The sequence below is a fragment of the Tachyglossus aculeatus genome, chromosome 1, assembly GCF_015852505.1.
Source record: "Tachyglossus aculeatus isolate mTacAcu1 chromosome 1, mTacAcu1.pri, whole genome shotgun sequence".
NCBI lineage: Eukaryota > Metazoa > Chordata > Mammalia > Monotremata > Tachyglossidae > Tachyglossus > Tachyglossus aculeatus.
The window spans coordinates 94,254,804-94,281,795 of record NC_052066.1 but is presented as its reverse complement, the minus strand read 5'-3'; the positions used below and the strand labels follow the sequence as shown (position 1 = coordinate 94,281,795).

The following is a 26,992-nucleotide window of genomic DNA, read 5'->3' as shown; positions in this document are numbered from 1 at the left end:
AGAGTAAATTGTGTTCAAACACTGTGTGATTTATTACCTTTTAGCAAGTAATTCTGTTACTTCCATATTTATGGATGTTGACTGGTGATAAGTCTTTCTTTTTTATTTTTTCCTTGGTTACTAATGTCATTATTGGAAATCAGCATTTGAAGGCCTCCCATATAAGCAGAACAGTTTCCCTCCATTATAACTAAATCATATTAGGAGGAAAAACATTATGCTACTGAATACATTATATAAAAATACTTTTTTTGCTCTTCTGTGATTCTGTTGAAGTAGCAACAAAACAACTTTTCTTGTTTCTGGTTTAGATGCATTTTAGGAAAAAAATACATCTTTCCGTTGTCAGAAGGCTATTTTAATTAAATTTCCATTGATGGATAAACAAATAAAGTTTTAAAGAAATAATATCTCAAAGAAACTGGAGATCCTCAAAATCTCAGTAGCATGGCCAGTCTGACATTGTTGTGTTATTGCATTATTATTGTATGTAGAGCGCTTAATACAGTTCCCTGCACAGAATAAGTGCTCAGTGAATACCATTGATGGATTGATTAATGAAGATATAAATGCTCTTCATTGTTTGATTTACTTTGAGATATTTCCCAACTGATTTCCAGTTCTTCTGGCCATGCCACTCTAAAAGCAATCCTTACTCACATATATATTTATTTCATTTTTCTATGCTTTTGCTATAGCCAGTTGTATCTAAATCACACTCAAAATATACAATTTAAATCTATCTATCTCTTTCATTATTTGCTAATTCCTTAAAGGTAGAGACCAGACCAGTCCTTTTACACTTACTAGACTCACCCAATCTCCTAAAACAATGCTGTGCTCACAGAGGTGATCAATATTGATTGAATGATTTATTTCACCTAGAAATAAAGTTGCCAAGCTGTTATTTGTCAGGGATGAAAGTATAAAAATCATGAACAAAATCACTCAGAACAAGGCATGTAAAACATAAGTAATAATGATATTAACAATAATGATAATGATATTTGTTAAGACCTTACTGTGTCCCAAAAACTGTACTAAGTGCTGGGGTAGATACAATTATTATTCTATTTATTTTATTAATGGTGTGTATATATTTATAATTCTATTTATTCATATTGATGCTATCGATGCCCGTCTACTTGTTTTGTTTAGATGTCTGTCTCCCCGCTTCTAGACTGTGAGCCTGTTGTTGGATAGGGATTGTCTCTGTTTCTGAATTGCACTTTCCAAGCACTTAGTACAGTGCTCTGCACACAGTAAGTGCTCAATAAATATGATTGAATGAATGAATACAGGGTAATCAGGGCACCTTGTGGGGCTCATAGTTTAAGTAGGAGGGAGCACAAGTATTGAATCCCCATTTCTGCTAATGAGGGAACTGAAGCACAGAGATGTTAAGTGACTTGCCCAAGGTCACACAGCACGTAAGTGGTAAGGCCAGGATTAGAACCCAGGTCCTCTGACTACCAGGTCCATGCTCTTTTTACACTGCTTCTCCTAGACCACTAAATACGATGTTTTTTAAAGGGCACAGTGCAATATTTACTTCAAACAAGCTAAACAATTCCTCAGGAAGGACTGGAAATGGTTCCTTTAAAAACATCGCATTTGAAAGCTAAATTTTCAGTGGCATTTATTAAGCGATTACTATATGCGAAGATCTGGGCCTGATACAAGTTAATGAGATTGGACGTGGTCCCTGTCCCTCATGGGGCTCCCAATCCATTTTATCCCCATTTTGCCAGTGAACAAACTGAGGCCTAGGGAATTTAAGTTCATTCATTCATTCATTCATTCATTCATTCATTCAATCGTATTTATTGAGCGCTTACTGTGTGCAGAGCACTGTACTAAGCGCTTGGGAAGTACAAGTTGGCAACATATAGAGACGGTCCCTACCCAACAGCGGGCTCACAGTCTAGAAGGGGGAGACAGACAGCAAAATATAACATATTAACAAAATAAAATAAATAGAATAAATATGTACAAGTAAAATAAATTGATAGAGTAATAAATATGTACAAACATATATACATATATACAGGTTCTGTGGGGAGGGGAAGGAGGTAAGGCAGGGGGATGGGGAGGGGAGGGGGGAAGAGGAAGGAGGGAGCTCAGTCTGGGAAGGCCTCCTGGAGGAGGTGAGCTCTCAGTAGTGTCTTGCCCATAGTCGCCCAGTAGACTAATGGCAGAGCTAGGGCTTGCACCTAAGCTCCCTGTTTCCCATTCCCGTGCTCTATCCACTAGTCCATGCTGAAGTGTTGAGGGGAATATTTCCAGTTTGCACTTCCTTTATTATGCAACTTGGATCAGAAGCCGTTGAACCTGTGGAATCTCTCCAGGCCTGGGATGGTCATAAGCTCTAGGCCCTCTCTGCATCTTGTAGAAGTCTGGCTGGTGAAGTGAATCGTTACCCACCTTGAGCCTCCAGGAACTTAAGAATTGCGATAGGTCGGTCTTTGAATAGCTTAATGGTGCTGTCCTAGTAATAATAATAATAATAATAATGGCATTTGTTAAGTACTTACTATGTGTAAAGCACTGTTCTAAGTGCTGGGGGAGTTACAAGATGATCAGATTGTCCGACGCTGGGCTCACAGTCTTAATCCCCATTTTACAGATGAGGTAACTGAAGCCCAGAGAAGTTGTGACTTGCCCAAGGTCACACAGCAGACATGTGGCAGAGCCGGGATTCGAACCCATGACCTCTGACTCCCAGGCCCGGGCTCTCTCCACTGAGCCATGCTTCTTCTCCTAGACTCATCTACTGTCTCAGGAACTTTTACCTTATCCAGAGAAGAGAAGACTGAGTAGGCATGAGTCTGAGAGAGAGAATGGGAGTGAAATGGGAAAGTCACAGGGAGGAAGAACAAGGACGGAAGTCGATAAGCATAGAAAGAGAGATGATGAAGCATGGAAAAGAGCTTGTCATGGGCCGGGAAGGTTTGGGAGTCAGTGATAGCAGCTGTAGCTAAATTAAGAACATTAATTCATTCAGTTAGACCCTCTTATAGTGCCATGCACACGAAAATGCTTAGTAAATAGTATTTAATGCTAGTATAAATATTCTGAATTATAAGTGAATAAAGTTACTTACTAAGCAATAGACTTCTTTATGTAGAATGCTAATAAATCAATCTCTAGATCATCGTCTGAGGTCTAAATTGTTGATCGATTAATGGTATTTACTGGTTGCTATTGGGTGCATTGCACTGTACTAAGCACCTGGAAAGTACAATACAATAGCAATTGTAGACATGAGTACTACCTACAAGGAGCTGACCCTATCAGAAAATGTCTGGAAAGAATCCACTCGTTGTGGCTATTTGCTAGTAGTAATGATGGTATTTAAGTGCACACCAGTGCAATGCACTGCACTAAGTTCTTGGAAGAGAACAACAAAAGCATAAAACATATTTTCTGCCTACAAGGAACTTACGTTCTAATCATGAGACAGACAAGACTTTTACAGATATTTCGCAATTGATTATAAATGAATGCATACATGAGGAGCCGTAGAAAGAAATATGGGCATTGGAGTTAAGCAGGGGAATGTTTGTAGGAGAGGATAGGGTTTCAAGGGGTCTTGGATTATGCTCTGCTCATCTGCTGTGTGCCCTTGGACAAGTCACCTAACTTCTCTGGGCCTCAATTACCTCATCTATAAAATGGGGATTAAAACTGTGGGCCCTTTGTGGGACAGGGACTGCTTGTGGCTTAGGGCCCAGTCACAACTGTGGCCACATAGACTGCTACAGCATCCTCCAAAGCCATCCCGGGGTTCATTCATTCATTCAATCATAGTTTTTGAGCACTTACTGTGTGCAAAGCACTGTGATAAGTCCTTGGGAGAGTATGGTATAATATATAATGGACACATTCCCTGCTTGCATAATGATAATAATAATAATGATAATTGTGGTATTTGATAAGTGCTTATTATGTGCCAAGCACTGTTTTAGGTCCTGGGGTAGATTCAAGGTAATCAGGTTGGAAGCAGTCCCTGTCTCTCACGGGGCTCACAGTCTTGATCCCCATTTTACAGATGAGGTAACTGAGGCACTGAGAAGTGAAGTGACTTGCCCAAGGTCACTCAGCAGACTTGTGACAGAACCACGATTAGAACCCACACCATCTGACTCCTTACAACGAGTTTACAACCCAGAGGGGGACACCAGGGATCTTGGGAACTGCTAGGTCAGGAAATTCCCGACAAGGTACACACTGTAGTGCCCCAGGCTGCAGTCTGATAGTAGGTTGTTTCTAGGTCTCCTCCTCATAAGATATCACTTGCCATCACCTTGCAGACAGCCTGGACATCAATTTTCCTCTTAAAATGGGGACAGTACTTCCCTGTGCAGTGAATTTCAAAACCTAATTGGTGTTTGTGTTGTGCTTGGAGATCTCCAGATGAAACAGCTCATGAAAGAAAATTATTATGAATAATTTTAACAAGTCTGGTTTGCTGCTCTGAAGAAAAGTGTCATATCAAGGAGTCCGGATGATGAATTTGTATGATGTATTGAAATTAGACAACTGCTCCCTGTGAGATGCAAACTGGGATGGTCATAGGTCAAGCAGAGATTGGCCTTTCAGTTGATATATTTTCTCACCAAATCACGTGGAGTCTCTTGGGACTGCCCCTGGGTGTTGTCCCAAAATTCATTCATTCATTCAATCCTATTTATTGAGCGCTTACTGTGTGCAGAGCACTGTACCAAGTGCTTGGAAAGTACAATTCGGCAATGAATAGAGACAATCCGTACCCAACAACGGGCTCACAGTCTAGAAGGGGAGATAGACAACAAAAACAAAACAAGTAGGCAGGCATCAATAGCATCAGTATAAATGAATAGAATTATAGATATATACACATAATAAAACAAATAGAATAATGAATATGTACATATATACACAAGTGCTGTGAGGTGAGGAGGGGGTAGAGCAGAAGGAGGGAGTAGGGGCAATGGGGAGGTGAGGAGGAGCAGAAGAAAAGGGGGGCTCAATCTGGGAAGGCCTGCTGGAGCAGGTGAGCTTTCAGTAGGGCCTTGAAGGGGGGAAGTGTACTAATTTGGCAGATATGAGGGGAGAGGGCATTTCAGGACAGAGGTAGGACGTAGGCCAGGGGTCGACGGTGGGGCAGGTGAGAACGAGGCCCAGTGAGGAGGTTAGCGGCAGAGGAGTGGAGTGTGCGGGCTGGGCTGTAGAAGGAGAGAAGGGAGGTGAGGTAGGAGGGGACAAGGTGATGGAGAACTTTGAGGCTGATTGTGAGGAATTTTTTCTTTATACAAAGGTTGATAGGCAACTACTGGAGATTTTTGAGGAGTGGGGGTGACATGCCCAGGGCGTTTCTGTAGAAAGATAATCCGGGCAGCAGAGTGAAGTATAGACTGAAGTGGGGAGAGACAGGAGGTTGGGAGATCAGAAAGGATATTTATGCAATAATCCAGTCAGGATATGCATCCAGCAAAATTAGTAAGGGCCAGAATATCATGTTGTTCCTACAAATAGCCTTCTTAGAATTTAAACTTGTAGGAGCAATTCCAGCTACCAGGAATATTTCTATCAAAATCATTCAGCCGGCTCAGGAAGCTGATGCATCTCTTCCTGCTTTAAAGAAACTAGTTTGCTCGCTAGCAAAAGATTTATGAGTGCTAATTATATCCTCCAGCATGTTGTGTGTAGTTTGTTGAGCTAACACCCAGTTTTTGTTTGTGCTTCCAGATGCAGTAGTAAAATTCTCTTCTTTCTCTCAATTAATGCAGTTATTTTCTATTTTTATGTCTCTCTGGATATCAGTGCCCCAGTACTGCTCCATGCTTGTGAAATTTGTCAAGCTACTGGTGAGGTTTTTGAACAAAGTCCTTTACTTGGAAACAGTAGGAACATGTGATGCACCTGAAGATTTTTAGTCTGACTTTTAACTGAAATGGCAACTTTTTAGGGCACTGGGCGGTTGTTGTTTTTTTCTTCACCTTGTGTAAAAGAGGGAATGGGGTTTTCTAGGGGAAGTAAATTAGAAATAACTTTCTTACACTGAGAGTTGTCACCCACTGCATCTGGGAGATTGTGAAACCCATCACCAAGAGAAGAACTCGTGACTCTGTCTTTCCAGTAAAATCTTGTTTAGTTACAGCAGTATTTTGAGGTCCCAAGAGATTGATTCCTGACCAGGGGCAGAGTTTGGGCTGCTTCCATTTGACAGGAAAAGGTCTTAGGTACATATACTCCCCCTTCTAGACTGTGAGCCCACTGTTGGGTAGGGACCGTCTCTATATGTTGCCAACTTGCACTTCCCAAGCGCTTAGTACAGTGCTCTGCACACAGTAAGCGCTCAATGAATACGATTGAATGAATGAATGAATATCTGTAATTGACTTATTTATATTAATGTCTGTCTCCCCCTCTAGACGGTAAGCTCATTGTAAGCCGGGGATGTGTCTGTTTTATATATTATACTCTCCCAAGTGTTTAGTACAGTGCTGTGCACACAGTAAGCACTCAATAAATGCGATTGAATGAATGAATGAATGAGTTCACTGATCTGCTGGAGCAAGTTTTCAGCCTCGCAATATTTGAGTAGCTGCACTTTTCAAGTAATAGGTTAGTGAATGGCTGGCCTACCCATATGAAATGTTAATAAGCTCCTCCTCTAGACTGTAGGCTCTTTGTGGTCAGGGAACCTGTCTACAGACTCTTCCCAATGCTTAGTAAAGTGCTCTGCACACAGTAGGGACTCAATGTCACCAAAATCCTCCCTTTCCGCTCCATCTAAACTTCTACCACGTTAATTTGAGCATTTATCCTATCCCACCCTGATTACTCTATCAGTCTCTTTGCTGACCTCCCTGCTTCCCATCCCTCCCCAGTTCAATCCATACTTCACCCTGCTACCCAGATCATTTTTCTTTGAAAACATTCAGTCTCTGTTTCTCCACTCTACATTAACTTGCAGGAGTTGTCCATCCACCTCCACATCAACCAGAAACTCCTTACCTTAGGCTTTAAAGCACTCAATCATCTTGCCTCTTCCTACCGCACCACTCTCCTTCTACAACTCAGCTCACACACTTTGCTCCTCTAATGCAACCTAGTCATGTACCTCTATCTTGCCAACGACCCCTCGTCCACGACCTGCCTCTCTGCTGGAACTCCATTCCCTCTCATTTCTGACAGACGATCAGTTTCCCCACCTTCAAAGCCTTATTGAACCAAGAGGCCCTCCCTCCTCATTTCCTTTTCTCCCACTGCCTTCTGTGTTGACCTTTCACTTGGATTTGCACCTTTATTCAGTGCACTCTCATTCCCATGGCTCTTATGTACAGATCCATATTTTATTTATTCACATAAACCTTTGTCTCCTCCTCTAGTCTGTAAGTTCCTTCTCAGCAGGGACTGTGTCTATGAACTCTGTTTTATTGTACTTTACCAAGTGCCTCGTAAGGTACTCTGCACACAGTAAGTGCTCAATAATTACAACTGATTGATTGAATAAATACCATTTGTTGACTGATTAAAGTCAGCCCCTTTCTCCAGCTGGCCCCTTGCCTTTCGAAGTCAGTTTGCTCTGCTGATTGCTTGGGAATTTCTTGGTGCATTGAGATTCTCATTCATTCATTCGATCTTATTTATTGAGCAATTATTGTGTGCAGAGCACTGTATTAAGTGCTTGGAAAGTATAATTCAGCAGTAAAGAGCGACAATCCCTGCCCAAACTGGGCTTACAGTCTAGAAGAGGGGGAGACAGACGTCAAAACAGGTAAACAGGCATCAATATAAATAAATAGAATCATAGCTATATACATATACCTTCTAGACTGTGAGCCCACCGTTGGGTAGGGACCATCTCTATATGTTGCCGACTTGTGCTTTCCAAGCGCTTAGTACAGTGCTCTGCACACAGTAAGCGCTCAGTTAATATGATTGAATGAATGAATGAATGAACATATATGCATAAATGCTGTGGGGTGGAGGGGAAGTGAAAAGGGAGGGTGTTGAAGTGACATGGAAGGGACGGGGAGCTGAGGAAAAGGGGGGCTTAGTCTAGAAAGGCCTCTTGGAGGAGGTGAGCCTTCAGTACGGCTTTGAAGGGGGGAAGAGTGACTGTCTGGTGGATTTGAGGAGGGAGCACATTCCAGGCCAGAGGTAGGATGTGGGACAGGCAAGATTGAGGCACAGTGAGAAGGTTAGCACCAGAGGAGAGGAATGTGCATGCTGGGTGTAGAAGGAGAGAATGGAGGTGAGGTAAGAAGGGGCAAGGTGATGGAGAGCTTTGAAGTCAGTAATGAGGTGTTTTTGTTTGTTTGTGGCCTCAGGTGGCCACATTTAAGAAACACTGATATAGAGCACACTTAGCGTACATTTAATTGGAAAACTAAAGCTTAGCTATAAAAATAATGCACTGAGTGGCTCCCTTTGTCCTGATCATTAAGGAAAGACTCCAACTTGGCTGCAGGCACTTTTGGCAATAATGCAAAAAGGCTGGTAGCATCCTATACCTCTAAATAGCGTGGGTAATATATTCAGTAAGAGACATGCGTATTATAGCACCCAATAGTAGAATAAAAAATATATGCTCATAGTTCCTTGGAAATATCTGATGGTTTGTGTACTGATAGATTTCCCCCTATAGGTATAGTTGTTCTTCATGTTTAAGGGAGACAGTTTGTTGTTGTTGTTGTCTTATGCTGTCGAGTTGTGTCCAACCCATAGTGGCGCCATAGGCACATCTCTCCCAGAATGCCCTACCTCCATCTGCCATCGTTCTGGTAATGTATTCGTAGAGTTTTCTTGGTAAAAATATGGAACTGGTTTACCATTGCCTCCTTCCGTGCAGTAAAAACGAATCTCTGCCCTTGACTCTCCCATGCCGCTGCTGCCCAGCACAGGTGAGTTTTGACTTGTAGCAGATTGCCTTCCACTCATTAGCCACTGGCCAAGCTAGGAATCGAATGGGTATGCCTCTGCTTGACTCTACCTCCTGTAGTCATTACTGGTAGAGTACTGGAAACTCTCCAGGTGCGGCCCTGAGAGGGGAAAGGAGATGGTACGCCGGGTGAAATTCACTTAAGGGTGTTTGCATTTCTTGTCATGGCGGATTAATGGCAGTGCAAAAGGTTGCATTTTTGAAATGATATTTTAAATTTCCTGCTTCAAAAAGGGACACAATGGACAGTGACTGAGTGACATGCAGGTACATCCTATTGGAATTATTTGGCTGATTACTTCTCATTATGTGGTTGGAAATGAAGAACTTGGTTATTCAGACAGAGAGCCAGGTAATATATTGTGCCTCTGTTGTGTGCGCCCCAAGGCAAAGAGCAGACACAACCTACATGTCACTAGGGTGAATCCTATTCACAGGCCACTGGCTCTCCCCATAGTTCAGTATTCTCTCCATCTACCCTGTGGTCATCCCTATTGCTGCCTCCAAGGAGGAAGTAGAAGGACTTTGGTTCCCACTCGCCACTTGGGGCTTGCTAGGGTCAAGGAAGCGGCACTGGGGTGTATTTCACCACACAGAGCCCACCATCTTTTGCACCAATTTTACCTCAACCCCACGACACTTATGTACAATCTTTAAATTATATAGTATAAATGATTTATTCATATTAATGTCTGTCTCCCAGTCTAGGCTGTAAACTTGTTATGGGCAGGGAACTTGTGTGCTAATTCTATTGTATTGTACTCTTCCAAGCGCTTAGTAGTGCTCTGCATATAGTAAGCACTCAATAAATATGATTGAGTGATTGATTGTCCCTCCCAAGCACTTAGTACAGTGCTCCGCACTCACTAAGTATTCAAAAAGTACCATCAATTGATTGCTCTTAAACATACTGACTTATTTGTGAGCTCTGTTGTAAATAGTATGTAGAATCTCTCTATTGGATCTTGCCAGTGCATATCAAGGTACATTCATTCACTTTTAGGGAAGTATTGTTTTTCACTGGGGAAGGAGGGTGTGAATTTTCTTCTGTTTAGGAGGGAGAAATGGAGCCCTTTTAAAATCTGCCCTGAGCTTGCTAAATATTTAATCTTAAAGGTTAATATTTGCAGTAGAAGTATCACTTCCAAAGCCACCAATACCTTGCCCACAATCCTGCCTCTCTGGCCTGGATTCCCTTCCCTCTTCATAACTGACCGACTTGTACTTCCCAAGTGCTTAGTATAGTGCTCTGCATACGGTAAGTGCTCAATAAATACGATTGAATGAATGAATGAATCCGACAGAGAACTACTATCTCCTGCTTCAAAGCACATCTACAAAGGACATCTACAAGAGAAGCAGTGTGGCTCAGTGGAAAGAGCCCGGGCTTTGGAGTCAGATGTCATGGGTTCATCATCATCAATGGTATTTATTGAGCACTTACTATGTGCAGAGCACTGTACTAAGAGTTCAAATCCTGGTTCCGCCAACTGTCAGCTGTGTGACTTTGGGCAAGTCACTTCACTTCCCTGTGCCTCAGTTCCCTCATCCGTAAAATGGGGATGAAGACTGTGAGTCCCCCGTGGGACAACCTGATCACCTTGTAACCTCCCCAGTGGTTAGAACAGTGCTTTGCACATAGTAAGTGCTTAATAAATGCCATCATCATCATCATCTACTCTAGGAGGTCTTCTGTGACTAAGCCCTCATTTCCTCTTTTCCCACTCCTTTCCACATCACCCTTGCACTTGGATTTGCACTTTTTTCTATGAATGGTATTATGGGTTTGCTATGTGCTAGGCTCTGCACTAAGCATTGGGATGGATAGAAGCCACAACAGTGTGGGTTTGTTGATGAAGTAGTAGTTGCTTCTTCATGGCCCACACAAGAGAGCAAGCTTTGTTTTTTGGTTCCTTAGCTGGTCTGGGGGAAAGAGGATTCCTAATGTTACCGCTGCCTTTCCAGCATCCCTGTTTTGGGGCTGCCTTTGACCCATGACTTCAGTATGGGATTGAGGTGGAGGGAGAGTGGAAGGAATACCTGGCTACTAACAGGGCCTGCAATAGAGCAAGCTCTATCCTTAGTGGATAGAGCTGGGGTCTGTGACTCAGGAGGACCTGGGATCTAGTCCTGGCACCACCACATGTCTGCTGTGTGACCTTGGGCATGTCACTTCACTTCTCTGGGCCACAGTTACCTTGTCTGTAAAATGGGGATTAAGAGTGTGAGCCCTATGTGGGATAGGAACTGCATCCAACCTGATTAACTTGTATTTACCCGAGTGCTTAGAACAGTACTTGGCATATAAAAAGTGCTTAGTAAGTACCATTATTATTATTATTATTATTGAGTTGTTTTTCCAGCAGTGGAATAGGTTGTACTGAGCCCCAGGGCTCTCTCTCTCTCTCACTGGCCCCAGATGGCCTGTAGTGAATGTCAGGTCAGCTCTGGTCAGGTTGTGTGTTGGGAGACTGCTGGAGGGCAAAACTGGGGCCAGCTATCCTGAGGAATAGAATGTTTCTGTGAGATGTCCACATCATAGATAACGGCTACTTTGTCCTCCTCCATTTTTCACATGCTGTGGCAGAGGGTGGTGGTGCTGCAGTTTGGGGCCTTCGCTTTCTTTAAACATACGTGGAATTTAAATACACTAGGTGGTTTTTCTGGCACAGAAGATGTTGGATGTGATTACAATGGCTGCCATCTGGGTAATTTGGAAGGTGGGTGAGGGGAAAAATGAATAAAAATATAGGGAGACAAACAGTAACATAATGATTCGTGCAACCATGGGACAATGCAAAGTATACACCCAATCCTGCCTGTTGTATTTTAATGGTGTGTGTTAGTGCTTACTATGTGCCAAGCATTGTACTGAGCACTGGGGTAGATACAAGATCATCAGGCCATGTCCTACGTGGGCTCACACTCTTATTCCACATTATACAGATGAGGTAAGTGAGCCAAAGGGAAGTGAAGTGATTTGTCCAAGGTTAAACAGCAGACAAGTGGTAGAGCCAGCCACCTGTGCTTCTGACCCCATTCCCTCTCATCTTATGAAATCTCTCGCTCTGTCCCTTCTCCCCTCCTTAACTTCCATCTTCAACCACTCACTCTCCACTGGTTCCTTCCCATCTGCCTTCAAACATGCCCACGTCTTTCCCATCTTAAAAAAACCCTCTCTTGACCCCCACCTCAACTTCTAGTTTTCACCTTATCTCCCTCCTACCATTCCTTTCCAAGCTCCTTGAACAAGTCATCTACACGCGCTGCCTCGAATTCCTCAACGCCAACTCTCTCCTCGACCCCTTCCAATCTGGCGTCTGTCCCCTACATTCCACAGAAACTGCCCTCTCTAAGGTCACAAATAACCTCCTGCTTGCCAAATCCAAAGGCTCATACTCTGTCCTAATCCTCCTCGACCTTTCAGCTGCCTTTGACACTGTGTACCACCCCCTTCTCCTCAACACGCTATCCAACCTTGGCTTCACAGACTCTGTCCTCTCCTGGTTCTCCTCTTATCTCTCTGGCCATTCATTCTCAGTCTCTTTTGCAGGCTTCTCCTCCCAGTCCCATCCCCTTACTGTAGGGGTTCCTCAAGGTTCAGTCCTTGGTCCCCTTCTGTTCTCGATCTACACTCACTCCCTTGATGACCTCATTCACTCCCACGGCTTCAACTATCATCTCTACGCTGATGACACCCAAATCTACATCTCTGCCTCTGCTCTCTCTCCCTCCATCCAGGCTCGCATCTCCTCCTGCCTTCAGGACATCACCATCTGGATGTCTGCCCGCCACCTACAACTCAACATGTCCAAAACTGAACTCCTTGTCTTCCCTCCCAAACCCTGCCCTCTCCCTGACTTTTCCATCACTGTTGACGGCACTACCATCCTTCCCGTCTCACAAGCCCACAACCTTGGTGTCATCCTCGACTCCGCTCCCTCGTTCACCCCTCACATCGAAGCCATCACCAAAACCTGCCAGTCTCAGCTCCGCAACATTGCCAAGATCCGCCCTTTCCTCTCCATCCAAACCGCTATCCTGCTCATTCAAGCTCTCATCCTATCCCGTCTGGATTACTGTATCAGCCTCCTCTCTGATCTCCCATCCTTCTGTCTCTCCCCACTTCAATCCATACTTCATGCCGCTGCCCAGATTGTCTTTGTCCAGAAACGCTCTGGACATGTTACTCCCCTCCTCAAAAATCTCCAGTGGCTACCAATCAACCTACGTATCAGGCAAAAACTCCTCATTCTTGGCTTCAAGGCTCTCAATCACCTCGCCCCCTCCTACCTCACCTCCCTTCTCTCCTTCTACAGCCCAGCCCGCACCCTCCGCTCCTCTGCCGCTAATCTCCTCACCGTGCCTCGTTCTTGCCTGTCCCACCGTTGACCCCTGGCCCACATCATCCTCCTGGCCTGGAATGCCCTCCCTCCACACATCTGCCAAGCTAGCTCTCTTCCTCCCTTCAAGGCCCTACTGAGAGTTCACCTCCTCCAGAAGGCCTTCCCAGACTGAGCCCCCTCCTTCATCTCCCCCTCATCTTCCCCATCCCCCCGCCTTACCTCCTTCCCCTCCCCACAGCACCTGTATATATGTATATATGTTTGTATGTGTTTATTACTCTATTTTATTTGTACATGTTTATACTATTTATTTTATTTTGTTAATATGTTTTGTTTTGTTCTCTGTTTCCCCCTTCTAGACTGTGAGCCCACTGTTGGGTGGGGACCGTCTCTATATGTTGCCAACTTGTACTTCCCAAGCGCTTAGTACAGTGCTCTGCACACAGTAAATGCTCAATAAATACGACTGAATGAATGAATGAACCCAGGTGCTCAGGCCCGTGCTCTTTCCATTAGGTCGTGTTGATTCTCTCGTTTGGGGAGGCTGGGCTAGCCCATCCTCCATCATACTTAGACTTTTCCCTATTCCCTGGACAACAAGCCACAGGTTATGAAGGAAGGGAGGAGAAGATAAGCACATACTCCATCCTAACTCCATCCTAAAACCCCTTAATCATCATCATCAATCGTATTTATTGAGCGCTTACTATGTGCAGAGCACTGTACTAAGCGCTTGGGAAGTACAAATTGGCAACATATAGAGACAGTCCCTACCCAACAGTGGGCTCACAGTCTAAAAGTCTTGACCTCTCAGCTGCCTTTTGACACCATGGACCACCCCCTTCTCCTGAAAACATTATCCAACTTTGGTTTCACTGATGCTGTCCTCTCCTACCTCCCTAGCTGCTCACTCTCAGTCTCCTTTGTGGGCTCCTCCTCTGCCTCCCATCCCCTACCTGAGGGCGTCCCTCAAGGTTTGGTTCTGGGTCCTCTTCTTTTCTCCATCTACACCCACTCCCTTGGAGAACTCATTTGCAGACATGGCTTCAACTACCATCTCTATGCTTATAACACCCAAATCTACATCTTCAGCCCTGATCTCTAGTCTCTCTGCAGTCTCACATTTCCTCCTGCCTTCAAGACGTTTCTACCTGGCTGTTTTCCCATCACCTCAAACTTAATTTGGTTAAACTGAACTTCTTATCTTCCCATCCAAGCCCTGTCCTTCCACTCAACTTTCCCATCACTGTTGATGACACCATCTTTTCTGTCTCACAAGCCCATAACCTTGGCATTGTCAACCTCCACATCAAACAGAAACTCCTTACCATTAGCTTTAAAGCACTCACCTTGCTTCCTTCTACCTCACCTCACTCCTCTCTTAAAACAATGTAGCCCGCACAGTTAATTCCTCTAATGCTAACCTTCTCACCTACTCTAATCTCATCTATCTCACCCCTAACCTCTCGCCTACATCCTACCTAGTCTGGAATACCCTCGCTCCTCATATCAGATAGATAATTGCTCTCCCCCATTTCAAAACCTTATTGAAGTCACATCTCCTCCAAGAAGCCTTCCTTGATTAAGCCCTTCTATCCTCTTCTCCCACTCCCTTCTGTGTCACCCTGATTGCTCCCTTTGTTCATCCTCCCTCCCATCCCCACAGCACATATGTATGTATGTATTATTTATTTATTTCTTTTATTTATTTATTTATATTACTGTCTGTCTCCCCCTCTAGAATGTGAGCTCATTGTGAGCAGGGAATGTGTCTGTTTATTGTTGTACTGTATTCTCCCATGTGCTTAGTGCAGTGTTTTGTATACAGTAAGGACTCAATAAATACAATTGAATGAATGAATGAATAATGCTTCAGCAGACTTTCTGAATAACATCTGAAATTGGTTCGTAGAGCATGATCTGATGCCACTATGAACCATCAGAGCCAGAAGAAAGGAAACAGTGTTGCCTAATAATAATAATAATTGTTATTATTATGGTATTTGTTCAGCTCTTACTATGTGCCAGGCACTGTATTAAGCACTGGGGTGGATACAAGCAAACTGGGTTGGTTGTAGTCCCTGTCCTACATGGGGCTCACAGTTGCAATTCCCATATTACAGATGAGATAACTGAGGCCCAGAGAAGTGAAGTGAATTGCCCAAGGTCACACAGCAGACAAGAGGCTGAGCTGGGATTAGAACCCATGATCTTCTGACTCTCAGGTCCATGCTCTATCCATTACATCATACTGCTTCCCCAGTGGAAAGTGGAAAGACCAAAAGCTTGGTAGTTAGAGGACCTGGGTTCTAATCCCAGCTCTGACATTAGCCTGCAGTGTGACCTTGGTAAATCACTTCAATCTCTTGGTGCCTCTGTTTCCTCACATGAAAAATGGGTATTAAATATCTCATTCATTCATTTCATTCAGTCGTATTTATTGAGCATTCACGGTGTGTAAATCACTGTACTAAACTCTTGGGAGAATACAATACAACAATAAACAGACCCATTCCTTTCTCACAATGAGCTTACAGTCTAGAGGAGGGGAGATAGACATTAATATAAATTAGTAAATTACAGATATGTGCATAATACTGGTTCTTCTTTCCCCTTAGACCATGGGTCACTTGTGGGACAGAGTCTGTGCCTGACCTGATTATCTTGTAGAAAAGCAGTTGCCCTAGTGGAAAGAGCACAGGCCTGGAAGTCAGAGGACCTGGGTTCTAATCTCGACTCTGCCACCTGCCTGAATGATGTGTGACTGTGGGCAAGTCAATTCACCATGCCTCAGTTCCCCCATCTGCAAAATGGAAATTTAATCACTGTTCTTCCTCATACTTAGACTGTGAGCCCCATATGGGGCCTGATGATCTTGTATTTATCCCAGTGCTTACTACAGTGCTTAGAACATGGTAAATGCTGAAGAATACCACAGTTATTAATTAGAAGATAGTGTGGAGTGGAAGGAGCAGAGACTATCTTGGAGGACAGGAGAAAGGAAGGAGGAAGTAGGAGCAGAAGGGAAAGGGAAGGAGCTGGTGAAGTAATCTCTACAGAAGCAGCTAGAGGAATTGTCTGTGAAATTATGAACATTAGCCATATGGCATTAGGAGAGGAATTATTTGAATCTTAAAAGCAGATTCCGGGAAGGTCATTCAGAAAGATTGCCTGTGACATAAAGTAGTGGGGCCCCCTGCTTTAGTCTCTACCTCAAAACCATAAAGCTGTTTGAATATCGGATGGGTTTTGGTATGACTCTTACAACTTGATTTTGATGAGGTGGAACATTTATTTTTCTTACATCAAGGAGCATGTTTGATTTCATGTGGTTTCTGGGATGAGATCAGTATAGTCCTAGAGTCCTAGTTTTCTCCCCAATGTTTCCCCCTAAAATGATTTGTGTAACCAGTTGGCTGATCTAGATTTTTAGGAATCTTGCTTTGTGTTTTGACTGACTGTACTGCATTCATGTACCCTCAAGGGCTGTGGAAGGTAGAGGAGAGCTATGAAATCACTCTAATCCCCCTTAGGAGACACTGAATAGCTATCTATTTATCAGTAGGTATACACACTATCATTATTGTCAGACAAAAGAAAACCCTTAACTGACAACCATCTTTATAGGGATTGGCATTTGGTTTACCGATACAATATTTTGAAAGGGGAGTGTTAAAACAAAATGCGTATGGCTTTAGTAAAATATTTAATCCTGTTTTTCAGGTGTTGCTGGGTAGTGAAATAGTGTTAGTTTGTGCTTAACAGATGGACTGTGGATGGAATTTGCAGGTTTTGAGATTAATGTGGAGTAAGTATCTATGAGCACATTACCAAATACCTCCATTCAGTGGGCAGTTTGGTATTTTAATACAATTCTGGATGGAGGGGGCAGGTTATAGCAAATTCTCTCATCCATCCATTCATTCAATCATATTTATTGAGTATTTACTGTGTGTAGAGCACTGTACTAAGTGCTTGGAAAGTACAATTCAGCAATAAAGACAGACAATCCCTGCCCACAATGGGCATGTTGAGATGCAGTGGCGGGGAACTCCGAGAAAAGTGGCAATGGGTGACCACTTAGGGTGCCCAAGAATGCTGGGCACTCCTTTGCCAGCCTGGTAAATAGATGTACTTACATTATATATGCAGTATAGGTTTTATAGGATAATGTAATGGCTTCCCAAAGACAACAATAATAATAATTTTGGCATTTGTAAAGTGCTTAACATGTGCCAGACTCTAAGTGCTGGGGTAGATGCAAGATAATTGGGTTTTGCACAATCCCTGTCCCACATAAGGCTCACAGTCCCGTTTTACAGAAGAGGAACTGAGGCACAGAGAAGTGAAATGACTTGCCCAAGGTCACACAGCAGACAAGTGATGGAGCTGGGATTAGAACCCAGGTCCTTCTGACTCCCAGGCCCATGCTATATCCACTAGGCCATGCTGAAGAATATAGAGCATATTTCCCAAGTGATCCCTGACTCCTTCTTGGGTCCAGAGTCATTGCTTTCCCCTCCTGGGTCTTTGTGAATATGGATGCTTCTTCTCAGTCATGGGACTCAACCAAGGTGGAAGGAGGCTGGGCAAACATGGGGCCTAAAGATATCCAGGGCAGTTGTCTGCTGTGTGACCTTGGGCAAGTCACTTCACTTCTCTGTGCCTCAGGTACCTCATCTGTAAAATGGGGATTGAGACTGTGAGCGCCATGTGGGACAGGGACTGTGTCCAACCCGATTTGCTTGTATCCACCCCAGCACTTCATACAGTGCCTGGCCCATAGTAAGTGCTTAACAAATACCGTAATAAGTATTATCATTATTAGGACCAGTGGCAGCCAGACTGGCTTAAAAAGAGACTGTCTGATTCAAAATCAGACAAATGGCCACCCTACTTGCCTAGGTTTCCCGACAGGCCTGCCATGAGCAGTACATTTCGTTTCGTGGACCACAGGATGGCCCTCCCGATTTCACCCTGGTTTCCAAATCCATTTGTGTTTTGCAGGATGAATCTTCGAGTCACGAATGTAACCAGCGGACAATTCTTCTATATGGAGTCGGGAAAGAGCGGGATGAGGCAAGGCACCAGCTGAAGAAGATAGCCAAAGATATCCTGAAAATCCTGAACAAGAAGAGCACAACTGAAAGTGGCGGTAAAGTTCTATCCTCCTCCTGCCGGGGGAGTTTGAAATAGCACTGAGGGCCAGGATCAGAGCCAGGCAAACAGGTCTCTCTCTTAGAGCAGAAGTGGCGTCAGGGTTCATGGATGACTCTTACAGGTGCAGCTGTCATCCCCACAATCCACACTCTGTGCTTGCTCAATGCTTGTTTTTTCTCCGGGTTCCTTTAGCCTGAGGGTTTCTTGAAAGCCCTCTAATTATGATTATTTTCATAATATCCATTATTAGCAATATTATGACTGCGTTTGTTGAGTGCTTACTATGTGCCAAGCACTGGGGTAGATATAAGATAATCAGGTCGGACACAGTACCTGCCCCATGTGACCGCTGTCAGAGTCTGAGATATGTAAGGTATTTCTTTTCTTTTCGTCATGAGCTTTCTGTACATGTAGGAAGAGATTGGTGGGGTGGTTCTGTTGAATGATTGATTGTTTTTGAGCCAGTCCAACAAGGTATCTGCTGTTGGGTAGGGACCGGTTATATATGTTGCCGATTTGTACTTCCCAAGTGCTTAGTACAGTGCCCTGAACACAGTAAGCGCTCAATAAATATGATTGAATGAATGAATGAATATTCAGTAAATAAGGTATTTCTTTGTCAATATAATAGTGTGCTGTGCTTTTTATGGAGTGCCAGTCCTGCATTTTATGAGTCTCAAGGGATCAAATAATAGCTTCATGTTATGTCACTGCATTACATATTTACCTTTTTGTAATTAGAATGCAGATATCCACTTAACATTTACCTAGTTATACTTTTAAGGTCCTTTTACTGTTAAGCAAAAGCATTCTCCCAGTGCTTGAAACTACTTCCTCAAATATATGTTGGGTACTTGGGGAGGAGCAATAATTATTTCAGACCACTACAAAACTAAAACCCCCTTGGTAAAAATAAACATTCCCGTTTCCCTCTTGCCCCTGCCCCACACAGTGTCTAATGTATTATTATCAGGGAGGAACTTTTGACCCTGGTGAATTGGGCTCCACAAAATTCCAAATAGACACATATCTTTACAATAACCCTGAAATAATATACCAATAGAAAGATTGTTTGGGTTTGGCCTGTTAAACCAACACTCTTCTAACACTCTGGGCTTCAGGAGAATAGAGGATGACATATTCTTAGCACATGCCTGTGGTATTTGTTAAGTGGTTACTCCCTCCTACTTAGACTATGAGCCCCATATGGGACAGGGGCTGAATTCAAGCTGATTATCTTGTATCTGCCCCAATGCTTAGTACAGTGCTAAATGCTTCACAGATACCATTGTTATTATTATTATGCCTTTGCAAGGATCTTATAATCTAGCAGGCTAGTGTCCTGTTCCTAATAATACTAAACTTTACGGTGGGATAGCTAACTGGGGAAACAGGGAAAAAATGTAAGAAGAGGGGTGTGCTTAGGGTTATTGCACTGGTACACAGCCACAGCCTCTCTCAGGTTGCACCTGGAGAATTTCCAGTACTCAACTATGGGAGGGAGAGTCAAGCAGAGGCCTACCCATTTCATTCCTAGCTTGGGCAGTGGCTAGCGAGTGCCAGGCATTTTGTTACAGGTCAAAACTCACCTGTGCTGAGCAGCAGTGGCATGGGAGAGAGTCAAGGGTGGAGACTAGTTTACTGTTTGGAAGGAGACAATGGTTAACCACTTCCATATTTTTACCAAGAACACTTTGTGGATACACTACCAGAATGATTGCAGATGGAGGTGGGGTGTTCTGGGAGAGATGTGTTCATGGTGTCTCTATAGGTTGGAGACAACTTGACGGCATAAGACAAGACGCATCCATAGAAGTGAATACAACTCACCTTAGTGGAATAGGACCTAGAAGCCTTAAGAATTCAGGATTATTTAGGCTGGAAAAGAGATGATTGAGGCTAAAATGATGATGCTAGCCAATCTTTCATCTCTCCAGTTCATGATTCACTACTCTGCCTTGATCGTTTTTCTAAAAAAAGTTTCAGTCCTTGTGTCACCTCTCCTCACCTCCAGTGGTTGCCCATCCACATCAAATAGGAACTCTGTACCATCAGCTATAAAGCATACAATCAGTCCGCCTCCCTCCTATAATAGTAATAATGATGGCATTCATTAAGCACTTACTACATGCAAAGCAATGTTCTAAGCATTGGGGAGGTTACCAGGTGATCAGGTTGTCCCATGGGGGGCTCACAGTCTTAATCCCCTTTTTAAAGGTGAGTTAACTGAGGCCCAGAGAAGTGAAGTGTCTTGCCCAAAGTCACACAGCTGACAATTGGTGGAGCCGGATTTGAACCCATGACCTCCGACTCCAAAGCCTGGGCTCTTTCCACTGAGCCATGCCTACCTTACCTTGTGGATTTCCTACTACAACCCAGCACCCACACTTAACTACTATGACAGCATCCTGCTCCCTGTGCCTTGATCTCATCTACCTTGCCACTGACCCTGTGTCCATGTCCTCCATCTGGCCTGGAACTCCCTCTCTCTTCACATATGACAGACCATCACTCCCCACACCTTCAAAGCCTTATTAATCAAATCTCCTCAAAGGAAGTTTCCCAGACTTAAGCGCTCACTTCCCCTTCTCTCCCTTCTGGGTCATCTGTGCACTTGGGTCTGTACCCTTTAAGCATTTGCTATTCACCACCATCAGCCCCACAGCACTTATGTACATTTCTGCTAGACTGTGAACCCATTGTTGGGTAGGTACCGTCTCTATATGTTGCCAACTTGTACTTCCCAAGTGCTTATTACAGTGCTTTGCACACAATAAGAGCTTAATAAATATGAATGAATGAACAAATCTGCATTTTATTTTAATGTCTGTCTCCCTCTGTAGACCATAAGCTCCTAGTAGGCAGGGAACATATCTATCAACTCAGTTGTATCACTCTCCCAAGCACTCAGTACAGTGCTCTGTGCACAGTAAGTACAGTAAGCTCCTTCATTGAGAAGGAACATGGCCTAATGGCTCGAGGATGGGCCTGGGAGTCCAAAGGACCTGGGTTCTAATCCCAGTTCTGACACTAGTTTGCTGTGTGACCTTGGGCAAGTTAGTTGACTTCTCTGGGCCTCAGTTACCTCAACTGTAAAATGGGGATTAAGACTGCGAACCGTATGTGGGACAGACTGTGTCCAGGCCGTTTACCTTATATCTATTCCGGCTCTTACTACAGTGCCTGCCACATCGTAAGCGTTTAACAAATACCATAAAAAAAGAATATCATAAATTTATTTACTGACCACCTCCTAAGGGCAGAACATTCCTAATTAATTATGCAATATACTTCTCTCCCTTCCTCAAAACCTCCAAAAGTCTTCTTATTTCCTTGTATGGCAAGCAGAAATTTCTTACCATTGGCTTCAAGGCTCTCCACCAGTTTTTCCCATTTTATTTGTCAACATTCCTCATTCCCTACTTCCTGTATCTCACCCAAGATAATCTTCAATCACTCATATATATTGAGTCCTTATTGTGTGCAGGGCACAGTATTAATATAATCATTTTGCTCTCCTTCAAACTTAAATCTCCCTCCCCTGACTCCTGGTTGGCACCCTTCCTCCTATATAGAACACCTTTCCCTTTCAAGCCCACCTTCTCCAGAAACTCTTCCCCAATTATCATTATTTTTCTTATTATGATACTGATACACTTACTATGTGTCAAGTGCTGTTCTGAGCTCAGTGGTAGATGCAAGTTAATCAGGTTACACACAGTCCCTGTCCCACACCCAAATCTACATCTCTGCCCCTGCTCTCTCCCCCTCCCTCCAGGCTCGCATCTCCTCCTGCCTTAGTACATCTCCATCTGGATGTCTGCCTGCCACCTAAAACTCAACATGTCCAAGACTGAACTCCTTGTCTTCCCTCCCAAACCCTGCCCTCTCCCTGACTTTCCCATCACTGTTGACGGCACTACCATCCTTCCCGTCTCACAAGCCTGCAACCTTGGTGTCATCCTCGACTCCGCTCTCTCGTTCACCTCTCACATCCAAGCCATCACCAAAACCTGCCAGTCTCAGCTCTGCAGCATTGCCAAGATCCGCCCTTTCTTCTCCATACAAACCGCTACCCTGCTCGTTCAAGCTCTCGTCCTATCCCTTCTGGACTACTGTATCAGCCTCCTCTCCAATCTCCCATCCTCTTGTCTCTCCCCACTTCAATCCATACTTCATGCCGCTGCTTGGATTGTCTTTGTCCAGAAATGCTCTGGGCATGTTACTCCCCTCCTCAAAAATCTCCAGTGGCTACCAATCAACCTACGCATCAGGCAGAAACTCCTCACCCTCAGCTTCAAGGCTCTCCATCACCTTGCCCCCTCCTACCTCACCTCCCTTCTCTCCTTCTACAGTCCATCCCGCACCCTCCACTCCTCTGCCGCTAATCTCCTCACCGTGCCTCGTTCTCGACTGTCCTGCCGTCGACCCCCGGCCCACATCATCCCCGTCCTGGAATGCCCTCCCTCCCCACATCCGCCAAGCTAGCTCTCTTCCTCCCTTCAAGGCCGTACTGAGGGCTCACCTCCTCCAGGAGGCCTTCCCAGACTGAGCCCCCTCCTTCCTCTCCCCCTCCTCCCTCTCCCCATCCCCCCTGCCTTACCTCTTTCCCTTCCCCACAGCACCTGTATATATGTATATATGTTTGTACGTATTTATTACGCTATTTATTTATTTATTTATTTTACTTGTACATATCTTTTCTATTTATTTTATTTTGTTAATATGTTTTGTTCTCTGTCTCCCCCTTCTAGACTGTGAGCCCACTGTTGGGTAGGGACTGTCTCTATATGTTGCCAACTTGTTCTTCCCAAGTGCTTGGTACAGTGCTCTGCACACAGTAAGTGCTCAATAAATACGATTGATTAATTGATTGATTAAGAGGAGGGAATAGGATTTAATCCCCATTTTACAGATGAGGTAACCGAAGCACAGAAAAGTTAAGTGACTTGCCCAAGGTCAAACAGCAGACAATTGGCAGAGCCCTGATTAGAATCCAGGTCCTCTTACTCCCAGGCCCGTGCTCTTTCCACTAGGCTATGCTGCTTCCCAACTGCACAAATTGTAGCAATCCCACCCTGAGAACTTATGTATGTGCATTCAGTTTTATATTCAATTATTTATTAATTATTTATTCAGTACACCTGTTGTGTTCTTGACTTTCCTCTTGCTTCCACTATCTCTAAATAATTAGCCTGATTGTCTCCCCATTCTACTGTAAATTGCTTGAGAACAGACAGTTTCTTATTCTCCTGTTGTAATGATAATAACAATTACGGTATTTGCTAAGCACTATGTGCCATTTTGCAGATGAGCTAACTGAGGCACAGAGAAGTTAAGTGACTTGCTCAAGCGGTGGAGTGGGGATTAGAACCCATGACCTCTGACTCCCAAGCCTGGGCTCTTCCGGCTAAGCCACACTGCTTCTCAGTACAGCACAGAACGCAGTACTCAAGCATTCAGTACAGGCTCAGCACAGGGAAAGTGCTCAAATAACGCCATTGATTGATTGATTTAGAAGCAATGTGGCTCAGTGGAAAGAGCCCGGGCTTTGGAGTCAGAGGTCATTGGTTCAAATCCCGGCTCCACCAATTGTCAGCTGTATGACTTTGGGCAAGTCACTTAACTTCTCTGTGCCTCAGTTACCTCATCTGTAAAATGGGGATGAAGACTGTGAGCCCGCCGTGGGACAACCTGATCACCTTGTAACCCCCCAGCACTTAGAACAGTGCTTTGAACATAGTAAGTGCTTACTAAATGCCATTATTATTATTATTATAACAAAAGTAAAAGATGCTAGCCTTAATTGCATGGGTTGAACAATCTAATTAAGGTTTTTTCCATTTCCACAATGGACAAAAAGAGAAAAATATGTAGTGAAGATTATGTAAGTTAGGTGTAGGAAGCAGTTGCTGACAGCAAAGGAGATCAAACCAAAGTTCACTGAAGACTTCATTCATTCATTCATTCCATTGTATTTATTGAGCACTTACTGTGTGCAGAGCACTGTACTAAGCACTTGGAAAGTACAAATCAACAACATATAGAGAAGGTCCCTACCCAACAATGGACTCACAGCCTAGAAGGGGGACTTGCCTTCATAGAGTTGCCTTCTATGAAATTTTTCAATGAAGAAGAGATGGTTATTTGGAGTATATAACCACAGAAAGATACATGTCCAGACTAGATGACCTTTTGCATTCATTCATTCATTCATTCAGTCCTATTCATTGAGCTCTTCCTGTGTGCAGAGCACTGTACCAAGCACATGGGAGAGTACAGTACAACAATGAGCAGACACATTCCTTGACCACAATGAACTTACAGTCTAGAGTGGGGGAGACAGACAGTAATATAAAAAAATAAATAACAGATATGTAAATAAGTGATGTGGGGGTGGGAGTGGGGTAGAACATATTTTTCAGCTTCTGAGATTCTTTGATTCCATTGCAGTTTTGGGGACGTTGCCTCCAATTGATAAGGTAAAATTGGGGAGCTCTAGTACCTAGCATGGCTTCAATGAAAGGGGAGTTTGTTCCCTGAATCAATCAATCAACGGTATTTATTGAGCACTTACTCTATGCAGAGCACTGTTCTAAGCGCTTGGGAGAATACAGTAGAGTAAGCAGACAAGATCTCTGCCCTCAAAGAATTAACAATCTAGCGAGAGAAACAGGTGACATAATGTTACAAACTGCGGAAAGCAATAGAATATAAAAGGCATCACCTCTAAGGATTGGAAATGGAAGCCAATATCTTCCTCTTCTCTTCAGTTCCCTGAAATCCTCCCCATTGCCCTCCTTACCCTCCCACGTTCTCTCCTGCTAGCTCTTCCTACTATATTGAGCCCTTGGCCCAAAGAAAGACTTAACTCTTCAGTCAATCAAACAATCCATCAATGGTATTTATTGAGTGTTTCCTGTGTGTAGTGCACTATACTAAACACTTGGGAAAGTATAATACAACAGAGTTGGTAAATGTGATTCCTGCCTACAAGGAACTTCTAATCTCCGGGATGAGGTGGACATTGAAATAGATTTGTTTGCTACCCAATCTGAGAGATTTGCTCTATGCTTCCCTCTCAGAGAGGTGGGGGTTCTATGTCAAGGAAGGGCAGGTTGGGATTGACTCAACTTCTGCTTCCTGCTGCCCACGGGGCCCCTGAGGCTACCTAGAAATCTTTCAGACAGCAAGTTAGTCCTGTGGTAGCCAATTGGACCCATCTTGTGCCTGAAGCCAGAGGAATCCTGGCAGAGGTATAAAATCAAACTGAGGTGAGGGCCAACCATTTATTATGTCAGTGTTTATTACATTTTGAGACATGTAAATCTGCACAATACTATACAATAGCAATCTTTATGCCAAAACCAATAGGAGTCCTTCTTGCCCTAAGGTACTTTTGATCTGATAAAATTTACATGGCACGTGCCAAGACAAAACTATGAAATAAGTCCCTCTCCTTCACGAATGAAAAATGGAAAAAAACAACCCACGGTCCTCTGATGGCGATAGTGTTCATTCATATTTGCTTCGTTGGCATTTTGGAAGCAGCCTCAGACTCCCGTCTATGCCACTTTCCATCTGAGGAAACTTGGGCAAGTCATTTAACTTCTCTGTGCCTCAGTTTCCTCATCTGCAAACTGGGAATTCAATATCTGTTCTACCTCTTAAATTTGGAGCCCCATGTAGGACCTGATTATCTTCTATCTACCCCATTGCATAGTACAGTACTTGGCACATAGTAATGCTTAACAAATACCGTAATCATTATTGATGAAATTTTCAGGGCAGCAAAATTTGCTTAGTAGTATCCAAAGCCTCTATCTACTGATTGAAACAAATATATGGCTGGTGACATCAGCTCTTAGGATTTTTACCATAGCCAGTGGAGTAAGGCAAAGATGTATAGCAAGCCTGGTTCTGATCAATTTGTTCTATGTAGCCATGCTGGAGGATGGTTAAAGATCTGTGGGAGCTGTAAGTAATCCAGCTGTCCCATGTGGGGCTCACAGGCTTAATCCCTGTTTTACAGATGACGTAACTGAGGCCTAGTGAGGTGACTTGCCCAAGGCCACACAGTAGACAAGTGGTTGAGCCGGGATTAGAACCCACAACCTTCTGACTCCCAGGCCCGTGTTCTATCCACTACATAGTAAATGTTTAAAAAAATCATTAAAAAAAAATGTTATCCAACCTTCTCTGAGACTTGGACCAAGCAAAGGTTCTACACCCGAATCCTTGAGCAGTTCCACTAGCATGAAAGCATTTAATCAGCTTGCCACCTCCTCACCTAATAGTAATGATGGCATTTATTAAGCGCTTACTATGTGCAAAGCACTGTTCTAAGGTGATTACAAGGTGATCAGGTTGTCCCACGGGGGGCTCACAGTCTTAATCCCCATTTTACAGAGGAGATAGGCACAGAGAAGTTAAGTGACTTGCCCAAAGTCACACAGCTGACAATTGGCAGAAATGGGATATGAACCCATGAACTCTGACTCCAAAGCCCGTGCTCTTTCCACTGAGCCACGCTGCTTCTCTAATCACCTCTCTG

At 43.8% G+C, this 26,992-nt stretch overlaps 2 protein-coding genes and 1 non-coding gene across 7 annotated transcripts in view; 1 reads left to right on the top strand and 2 right to left on the bottom strand.

Annotated features, from left to right (window-relative positions):
• Window positions 1–26,992, top strand: part of MED12L (mediator complex subunit 12L) — a 535,097-nt gene that overhangs the window by 369,820 nt on the left and 138,285 nt on the right. For both annotated transcript variants that reach the window (XM_038751768.1, XM_038750921.1), the window contains one exon: window positions 18,286–18,433. In XM_038751768.1, coding sequence (XP_038607696.1) covers window positions 18,286–18,433 — 148 coding nt within the window. The remainder of the gene's footprint in view (window positions 1–18,285; window positions 18,434–26,992) is intronic.
• Window positions 1–26,992, bottom strand: part of P2RY12 (purinergic receptor P2Y12) — a 105,366-nt gene that overhangs the window by 4,719 nt on the left and 73,655 nt on the right. The window lies entirely within an intron of this gene.
• LOC119934341 lies at window positions 8,905–9,042 on the bottom strand. The gene has a single exon (XR_005452914.1). It is a non-coding gene; the product is annotated as a small nucleolar RNA SNORA7 (small nucleolar RNA).